General features: G+C 41.7%; 1 protein-coding gene across 1 annotated transcript; it reads left to right on the top strand.

Moving 5' to 3' along the window:
* The first annotated feature begins 7683 nt into the window (after window positions 1-7683).
* LOC133608931 (growth arrest-specific protein 1) lies at window positions 7684-8820 on the top strand. Its single transcript, XM_061964587.1, has one exon. The coding sequence runs from the start codon at window positions 8047-8049 to the stop codon at window positions 8800-8802; it is 756 nt and encodes a 251-aa protein (XP_061820571.1). The 5' UTR covers window positions 7684-8046; the 3' UTR covers window positions 8803-8820.
* The last annotated feature ends 2001 nt before the right edge of the window (window positions 8821-10821 follow it).

Genomic DNA, 10821 nt, shown 5'->3' with positions numbered 1-10821 from the left:
GTATAAGAGTGTTTCAGTAGTGTGTATATGAGTGTTTCAGTCGTGTGTATGAGAGTGTTTCAGAAGGGGGGCGGTATAACTCGGTGGGTAGAGCGGCCGTGCTAGCAACTTGAGGGTTCCAGGTTCGATCCCCGCTTCCGCCATCCTAGTCACTGCCGTTGTGTCCTTGGGCAAGACACTTTACCCACCTGCTCCCAGTGCCACCCACACTGGTTTAAATGTAACTTAGATATTGGGTTTCACTATGTATAAGTGCTTTGAGTCACTAGATAAAAGCGCTATATAAATATAATTCACTTCACTTCACTTCACTAGTGTGTATGACAGTGTTTTAGTAGTGGGTGTGAGAGAAAAACGTTTCAGTTGTTTATGTGAGAGCATTTCAGTAGTGTGTGGATGAGTGTTTCAGTCGTGTGTATGAGAGTGTTTCAGAAGTGTGTAATGACAGTGTTTAAGTAGTGTGTATGAGAGTGTTTCAGTAGTGTGTATAAGAGTGTTTCAGTAGTGTGTGTGAGAAAAACATTTCAGTTGTTTGTGAGAGCTTTTCAATAGTGTGTACAAGAGTGTTTCAGTAGTGTGTATAAGAGTGTTTCAGTTGTATGTAATGAGTGTTTCAGTAGTGTGGATGAGTGTGTATGAGAGTGTATGAGAGTGTTTCAGTAGTGTGTGTGAGAGAAAAACATTTCAGTTGTTAATGTGAGAGCGTTTCAGTAGTGCATGTAAAAGGTCATACTGAATAATGTCCCTAACAGCCCCTCATAATTATTGTTGTCTTTTTCACCATATTTTAGCTTTTTTAAATAATGTATAGTTTTAATTATCATCCTAATGATGTTGCTACTTTTCTCAAAGCAGTGTTTATAAAGAGTTAATTCACTTAAATTATCGAGGACCCTAAAACAATACATTTAGTTTTTTTTAACGTGAACTAAAAGAAAAACGAGATACAAATATAATTAATCCACTATTTTAGTGTAAATTAACAATTTTAGTATGTTTAAAAAGTGAAACGTATAACAATTAATAGAAATTTAAAAAATACATTAAATGCAAAAGATGTACTGATATTTTAAAGTTAAACAGATCAAAATATATTACACATGTTCATGAAAATAATCACATTATTTAAAAATCTGTGACGATCTGTCACATTCACGTCAGCTTGTGTTTCCTTGGTTGGTGTTTGTTTCCTGTCAGCGCTCTTATTTTGGTTCCGTTTCCTGCTTGGCTCCCTGACTGCTATTTCCCCTCACCTGTTACTGATTGGCAGCTGGCTATGCTTTGTATGCCTGCCTCGCCCTCCAGTCAGGGCTCGATGATTGGTTTCCTTGTATCCTGTTTCCTGTTGCCTGGTTTCCTGTTTCCTGGTTCGTGTTTACCCTGCATTTCCTTTTTGACATTAAAGTCATGTTTACCTGCGATACGCCTGCCATCTCTGCATCTTGGGGTTCACCACCAACAGATTATGGCAAAATCAATTATTTGAGGTTAAATCCATACACACATGTTATAATATTAGACAAAAATCATGGCATTGCTGTGGACAGTGAATTATTATTTTTTTTAAAGTAAAGTATTAGTAATACAAGATAATAATAATAATAATTATTATTATTAGTAGTAGTAGTAGTAGTAGTAGTAGTAGTATTATCATTATTATTATTATTATTATTATTATTATTATTATTATTCTTGCAAATTTTTATATTAAGTTAAACCTGTGATCAAAATAATAAATCATCTCAGCAAATAAATGATAATTACATTGTTTGGAAATACAAATAGATTATGGTTTTAATTATTTTAAACATGCATACAGTGGCCAATAAAGTAAGAAGCTTATTTTACACTTTACCATTTCATAGCAATTTCTTACAAATTTGTTTGTTCAATTCCTCAACAGAAACCAAATAAATACATCATTATTGGTGTTACTGTTCAAACAAAATCTTGAAGGAAAAAAAGGCCAGTATTTTGGAACGCAAAAGTGTTTAAATACAATTAATTGTCTCCATGGAAACATGTTTGACAGACGTATTTCGTTTTTAAAGTTGCCGTTACCTATTTTAGCCACTAGAGGGCACTTTTGCAGAGTATAGCTGTGGCATGATGTCATGACTTTGGTTGCAGTGTGACGTCATCGCTTTTAATCGTTGAGAGTATGTTTTACCTTGTCTTCATAATAAAAAAAATATATATATTGTTTATTAAGTTGATGTGTGCACACGTGTTTATGTCGCATTCTTAGTCCACAAGTGTTTATCTGTCTCTTTACTCTCCTGACGTTGGTTTTGTGCAAACCTGCCAAGGCCTCCCAGGGGGACAGACAGACGTAAAAAAATGCTGTTTAAAAAAAAAAGAAAAAGAAAAAATGAAGGTCATTAGCATGTGAATGGCAGTAAAGGCCGAGCTATTGCTAGTTTTCAAGTGCTGCGTGAAAGGGGCTGGCTGTAAATTATATTGCTGCAGAAGGCCTTCTCCATTCATAGCTGCGGTGCGTGAACAATCCTCCCCGTGGGGACACTGCATGGCCAATGTGGCACAATGGCAGTGAAACGGGCCAGAAAATAGCATTCTGGCGGGCTGAGGAATGTGTGACAGGAGAGGGAGGAGCCTCGCTGACAATTAGACCGATTGCCAAAAGGAAGACCCTCAGCGATGAGGCCATCATGCTGCTTTGGGTGGAGAACAACATACTTCTCATACTACACTGCCCAAACTATGACTACTACAGTGGTGGTGTGTGAAGGGACTGACACCTTTACATTATGTGGGAATTAGGAGGATGGTAATGACGTCGACATTGTGTGAATGGACTGGCACGTTCACATCATGTGTGCATATGAATGATCATATTGATGTTTACATCATGTGAATGTATTGACACATTTAACCTATGTGTGTATATGAATGATCATATTGATGTCAACAATGTGTGAATGGACTGACACGTTTACATCGCATGCGTGTATGAATGATCATATTGAAGTTTACATTATGTGAATGGACTGACACATTTACGTCGCGTGTGTATATGAATGGTCATATTGATGTTTACATTATGTGAATGGATTGACACATTTAACCTATGTGTGTATATGAATGATCATATTGATATTTACATTATGTGAATGGATTGACACATTTACCTTATGTGTGTATATGAATGATCATATTGATGTTTACGTTATGTGGATGAACTGGCATGTTTACATTGCCTGTGTATATGAATGATCATATTGATGTTTACATTATGTGAATGGACTGACAAGTGTACATCACGTGTGTATATAAATGATCATATTGACATTTACATTATGTGAATGGATTGACACATTTACCTTACGAGTGTATATGAATGATCATATTGTTGTTTACAATGTGTGAATGGACTGACACATTTACATTATGTGAATGGATTGACACATTTACCTTACAAGTGTATATGAATGATCATATTGTTGTTTACAGTGTGTGAATGGACTGACACATTTACGTAATTTGTGTATGAATGATCATATTGATGTTTACCTTATGTGAATGGACTGACACGTTTACATCACCTGTGTACATGAATGATCATATTGATTTTTACATTATGTGAATGGACTGACACATTTACATCATGTGTGCATATGAATGATCATATTGATGTTTACATTATGTGAATGGATTGACACATTTAACCTATATGTGTGTATATGAATGATCATATTGAAGTTTACATTATGTGAATGGACTGGCACATTTACATCGCGTGTGTATATGAATGATCATATTGATATTTACATTATGTGAATGGATTGACACATTTACTTTATGTGTGTATATGAATGATCATATTGATATTTACATTATATGAATGAACTGGCACGTGTACATCATGTGTGTATATGAATGATCATATTGATGTTTACATTATGTGAATGGACTGACAAGTGTACATCACGTGTGTGTATAAATGATTATATTGACATTCACATTATGTGAATGGATTGACACATTTACCTTACGAGTATATGAATGATCATATTGTTGTTTACAATGTGTGAATGGACTGACACATTTACATTATTTGTGTATGAATGATCATATTGATGTTTACCTTATGTGAATGGACTGACACGTTTACATCACCTGTGTACATGAATGATCATATTGATTTTTACATTATGTGAATGGACTGACAAGTGTACATCACGTGCGTATATAAATGATCATATTGACATTTACATTATGTGAATGGATTGACACATTTACATTACGAGTGTATATGAATGATCATATTGATTACAATGTGTGAATGGACTGACATTTACATTATTTGTGTATGAATGATCATATTGATGATGAATGGAACAACATACAACATACAACATATGATGAATGGACTGACACGTTTACATCACCTGTGTACATGAATGATCATATTGATATTTACATTATGTGAATGGATTGACACATTTACTTTATGTGTGTATATGAATGATCATATTGATATTTACATTATATGAATGAACTGGCACATGTTCATCATGTGTGTATATGAATGATCGTATTGATGTTTACATTATGTGAATGGACTGACAAGTGTACATCACGCGTGTATATAAATGATCATATTGACATTTACATTATGTGAATGGATTGACACATTTACCTTACCAGTGTATGTGAATGATCATATTGTTGTTTACAATGTGTGAATGAACTGACACGTTTACATCACCTGTGTACATGAATGATCATATTGATTTTTACATTATGTGAATGGACTGACACATTTACATCATGTGTGCATATGAATGATCATATTGATGTTTACATTATGTGAATGGATTGACACATTTAACCTATGTGTGTATATGAATGATCATATTGAAGTTTACATTATGTGAATGGACTGGCACGTTTACATCGTGTGTATATGAATGATCATATTGAAGTTTACATTATGTGAATGGACTGGCACGTTTACATCGCGTGTGTATATGAATGATCATATTGATATTTACATTATGTGAATGGATTGACACATTTACTTTATGTGTGTATATGAATGATCATATTGATATTTACATTATGTGAATGGACTGACACGTTTACATTATTTGTGTATATGAATGGACTGACACGTTTACATTATTTGTGTATATAAATGACCATATTGATGTTTACATTATGTGAATGACCTGGCACGTGTACATCCCGTGTGTATATAAATGATCATATTGATATTTACATTATGTGAATGGACTGACACATTTACATCATGTGTGTATATGAATGATCATATTGATGTTTATATTATGTGAATGGACTGGCATGTTTACATTGCCTGTGTATATGAATGATCATATTGATATTTACATTATGTGAATGGATTGACACATTTACCTTATGTGTGCATATGGATGATCATATTAATGTTTACAATGTGTGAATGGACTGACACGTTACATTATTTGTGTATATGAATGATCATATTGATGTTTACGTTATGTGAATGGACATACACGTTTACCTTGTGTGTGTATATAAATGATCATAATGACGTCTACATTATTGGAATAGATAGGTTTACATTATGTGTGGATGAATTGACCGACATATCTTTGTATGTGTGAGTTAAAATGATCTACAAACCCTGTTTCCATATAAGTTGGGAAATTGTGTTAGATGTAAATATAAACGGAATACCATGATTTGCAAATCATTTTCAACCCATATTCAGTTGAATATGCTACAAAGACAACATATTTGATGTTCAAACTGATAAACATTTTTTTTTTGCAAACAATCATTAACTTTAGAATTTGATGGCAGCAACACGTGACAAAGAAGTTGGGAAAGGTGGCAATAAATACTGATAAAGTTGAGGAATGCTCATCAAACACTTATTTGGAACATCCCACAGGTGTGCAGGCTAACTGGGAACAGGTGGGTGCCATGATTGGGTATACAAACAGCTTCCCAAAAAAATGCTCAGTCTTTCACAAGAAAGGATGGGGCGAGGTACACCCCTTTGTCCACAACTGCGTGAGCAAATAGTCAAACAGTTTAAGAACAACGTTTCTCAAAGTGCAATTGCAAGAAATGTAGGGATTTCAACATCTACGCTCCATAATATCATCAAAAGGTTCAGAGAATGTGGAGAAATCACTCCACGTAAGCGGCATGGCCGGAAACCAACATTGAATGACCGTGACCTTCCATCCCTCAGACGGCACTGTATCAAAAACCGACATCAATCTCTAAAGGATATCACCACATGGGCTCAGGAACACTTCAGACAACCACTGTCACTAAATACAGTTGGTTGCTACATGTGTAAGTGCAAGTTAAAGCTCTACTATGCAAAGCCAAAGCCATTTATCAACAACACCCAGAAACACCGCCGGCTTCTCTGGGCCCGAGATCATTTAAGATGGACTCATGCAAAGTGGAAAAGTGTTCTGTGGTCTGACGAGTCCACATTTGAAATTGTTTTTGGTAATATTCGACATCGTGTCATCCGGACCAAAGGGGAAGCGAACCATCCAGACTGTTATCGACGCAAAGTTCAAAAGCCAGCATCTGTGATGGTAGGGGGGTGCATTAGTGACTTACACATCTGTGAAGGCACCATTAATGCTGAAAGGTACATACAGCTTTTGGAACAACATATGCTGCCATCTAAGCGCCGTCTTTTTCATGGACGCCCCTGCTTATTTCAGCAAGACAATGCCAAGCCACATTCAGCACGTGTTACAACAGCGTGGCTTCGTAAAAAAAGAGTACGGGTACTTTCCTGGCCCGTCTGCAGTCCAGACCTGTCTCCCATCGAAAATGTGTGGCGCATTATGAAGCGTAAAATACGACAGCGGAGACCCCGGACTGTTGAACGACTGAAGCTCTACATAAAACAAGAATGGGAAAGAATTCCACTTTCAAAGCTTCAACAATTAGTTTCCTCAGTTCCCAATCGTTTATTGAGTGTTGTTAAAAGAAAAGGTGATGTAACACAGTGGTAAACATTCCCTTTCCCAACTACTTTGGCACGTGTTGCAGCCATGAAATTCTAAGTTAATTATTATTTGCAAAAAAAATAAAGTTTATGAGTTTGAACATCAAATATCTTGTCTTTGTAGTGCATTCAATTGAATATGGGTTGAAAAGGATTTGCAAATCATTGTATTCCGTTTATATTTACATCTCACACAATTTCCCAACTCATATGGAAACGGGGTTTGTAGTTTTGCAGTATTTTTCCAGTATGTGTGAAATACTTCTATGTGTGTATTTGTACACGGGTTACAGTACTTGCACATACATAGTGTACAGTTAGATGCAATGCAGCCCCTGTACAAGTGAGGGGGCTCTCCGTCCATGAATGCATCATTCCTGACAGGACTGTACCTGCCTTGCCCGTGTGCCCCCCGGCACGGCAGGTGCGCCCCTGCTCGCTGCGGTCAACGGGAGGGTTTGAGCTGCTCTAAAGCGACCAATCAGAAGAAGCGGTTGGAAAATGACGGACATGCTTGAGTGAGGAAAGAAAGGAGAGGAGGGGGCAGGAGGAGGGGGGGGGGGGGGCAGGAGGAGGGGGGGGGGGGGGCGGGGGTCTAAACTTTTCTTTCTCTTTTCCTTCCCCGGCGGGGAGGGAGGGGGGGGAGGGGTGTTGTGAGGGAATGCTCGGCGGAGCGCGAAGCGGAACAGGCAGACGAGCGAAAGGAGGGACAAAGAACGACGCGCACATTTGCGGCTCCTAACGCGACACTTTTGGTAACTTTTTTTTGTTATTTTGTTTGTTTAAAAGAAGAATATGCGCGGCGTTTCGGCGTGTGTGTACGCGGCCGGTCCGTGAACGCATCGTGGAGGTGAGCGGCACGTCGAGGGGGAGCGTTCAGGAGCGTGTTGTGACGGTGGGAAATTCGTGTCGACGCGCCCACGCGTCCCCTTGAGACAACTTCTCGAAGACTTTGTATTTTTTTCCCACTTTTTAAGCGTGTGAGAGCCGATCATGTGCTGCTGCTGCTGCTGCTGGAAGGGTAAGCGCTCCCCCCAAGCATGAGATGCTGCTGCCGGGCCCTGGCACTTCTCCCCTGGGTGCTGGTGGCCTTGGACGCTCAGCTCATCTGCTGGCAGGCGCTCCTGCGCTGCCACGACGAGCCCGAGTGCGACCTCGCCTACAGCCAGTACTTCGCTGCCTGTGAGGGCAACATCCGTGGCACCAGGCGCCAATGCCCCAGCCACTGCATCAACGCCCTCATCCGCCTCAACCACACCCGCAGTGGGCCCGACCTGGAGAGCTGCGAGTGCGCCCAGGACCCGGAGTGCCTGGGCGCCAAGCGGGCCATCGAGCCGTGCCTCCCGCGCAGGCACCCCACGGACGCCGGCGGCATCGGCTGCATGGAGGCCCGCCAGCGCTGCGAGGAGGACAGCCACTGCCACACCTCCCTGGCCGCCTACCTGGCCTACTGCGGGCAGCTCTTCAACGGGCGCAAGTGCTCGTCCAAGTGCAAGGCCACCATCCAGCAGATGCTCTACATCCCCAACGGGGCGCTGCTCAACCGCTGCGTGTGCGACGGCGTGGAGAGGCCCTTCTGCGAGGTGGTCAAGGAGAACATGAGCAAGCTCTGCGCCATGGGGGACCATCACGGGGTCATCTCGGACCAGCCGGAGGTGGACGAGGTGTACGAGGATGAGGATTACGACCCCAGGCAGGACAGGGAGGAAGACTCCAGCGACCATTCCGAGGCCGCTCAAAGGTTGTCCGGCTTTGGGACGCTCCTGGTCGTCTCTTTGGGATTTATGTGGCTCTGAGACGGATGGACTAAGCTTTTTTACCGAAAATGCTCTTTCAGGACTTTCAACAAAAGTCGAACTGAAGACCACCGGACCTTTTCCTCATTGGGAATGTTCAACCTGACATCTGACAGACCTGGAGTAAGTGGACTTTTGGATTCCAGGACTGATGTTTTGAACTAGAACACAGAAGGTAAACAAGAACCTCATCCATGCATCTATCTTCTTCCGCTCATTCGGGGTCGGGTTGTGGGGGCAGCAGCGAACTGAAGACCCCCGGATCTTTTTCCTCATTGGGAACGTTCAACCTGACATCTGACAGACCAGCATTGACACCTGGAAGAAGGGGACTTTTGGATTCCAGGACTGATGTTTCGAACTAGAACACAGGAGGTAAACAAGAACCTCATCCATCCATCCATCCATCTTCTTTCGCTCATCCGAGGTCGGGTTGTGGGGGAAGCAGCGAACTGAAGACCACCGGACCTTTTTCCTCATTGGGAACGTTCAACCTGACATCTGACAGACCAGCATTGACACCTGGAAGAAGTGGACTTTTGGATTCCGGGACTGATGTTTTGAACTGGAACACAGGAGCTAAACAAGAACCTCATCCATCCATTCATCTCCTTCTGCTTATCCGAGGTCGGGTCGCGGGGGCAGCAGCCTAAGCAGGGAAGCCCAGACTTCCCTCTCCCCAGCCACTCCGTCTATCCCCTCCCGGGGGATCCCTTAAGGACTTACAACAAAAGTCGAACTGAAGACCACCGGACTTTTTTCCTCATTGGGAACGTTCAACCTGACATCTGACAGACCAGCATTGACACCTGGAAGAAGGGGACTTTTGGATTCCAGGACTGATGTTTGGAACTAGAACACAGGAGCTAAACAAGAACCTCATCCATCCATTTCTTCCGCTTATACGAGGTTGGGTCGCGGAGGCAGGGAAGCCCAGACTTCCGTCTCTCCAGCCACTTCGTCCAGCTCCTCCCGGGGGATCCCGAGGCGTTCCCAGGCCAGCCGGGAGACATAGTCTTCCCAACGTGTCCTGGGTCTTCCCCGTGGCCTCCTACCGGTCGGACGTGCCCTCAACACCTCCCCAGGGAGGCGTTCGGGTGGCATCCTGACCAGATGCCCGAACCACCTCATCCTATCAACCTGGACTCGTGCCTTGTGGGGTCCCTCCCACCTGCCGGTCATTATATTCAGGAGTCCCACTGACAGTTTGTCCTGGATTAAGTCCACCATTGCGGATTACCACAGACTTTTTGGACTGACCGTTATTTGAGGATCTAATCCGACACCACCACTAAAGTCCGGCTGCATCTAAGACTTTGCCTTTTCGGTTTCAGCTGCCATTTGTTTGCTTTGGTGTCAATGGTCCTCGGAGTGGAGTTTTTTTAAGACCTTCGACAAATATTTGGCCTCCGCCATTCACATTCATATTTGTCATAGGGACAGAAGTCAAGTACTCCAATTAACTGAAGCACCCAAACACAACTGGGTCTCCCTCCCTATTCGGCCCCCTTGTTCCCACATGTGAGATTGTTTTATGGACCTTTTCCTCCCCAGAACACCACCCCTCCTTCCTCTTCCTTCCCCTGACTTTGCGCCTTCAAATAGCCCCCCCGCCTGCTTTTTATTACCCTGCTCCTCCACCTTCTCGTCACCACCCTCACAAAAATAACAACGCTCATTGCTAAATATTTGGCTTACATGATGTCAAATATGAAAAGGCAAAGTATTAGAAACAGCTGACTAAGGTTTTTGTGTCACCTGCATTTTCTTTCAAGGCCCCCATGTTATACTACTTAAACCAGGGGTGTCAAACTCATTTTAGATGGGGGGCCACATGGAGAAAAATCCACTCCCAAGTGAGCTGGACTGGTAAAACCACAGCTTTGATAACATAAAAATAAAGACAACTTCAGATTGTTTTCTGTTATTTAAAAATAGAACAAGCACATTCTGAAATTGTATTACAAATCGTAATGTTGTTGTTGGGTTTTTTTTAAATTACCTGTTGCGGTCAATGGT

This window comes from Nerophis lumbriciformis, linkage group LG06 (genome assembly GCF_033978685.3).
Source record: "Nerophis lumbriciformis linkage group LG06, RoL_Nlum_v2.1, whole genome shotgun sequence".
NCBI lineage: Eukaryota > Metazoa > Chordata > Actinopteri > Syngnathiformes > Syngnathidae > Nerophis > Nerophis lumbriciformis.
This window is presented reverse-complemented; position numbering and strand designations above follow the sequence as displayed.

What these genes read in the sequence shown, in the direction of transcription:
- LOC133608931 (XM_061964587.1), top strand. Translation starts at nt 8,047, where the DNA reads ATGAGATGCTGCTGCCGGGCCCTGGCACTTCTCCCCTGGGTGCTGGTG.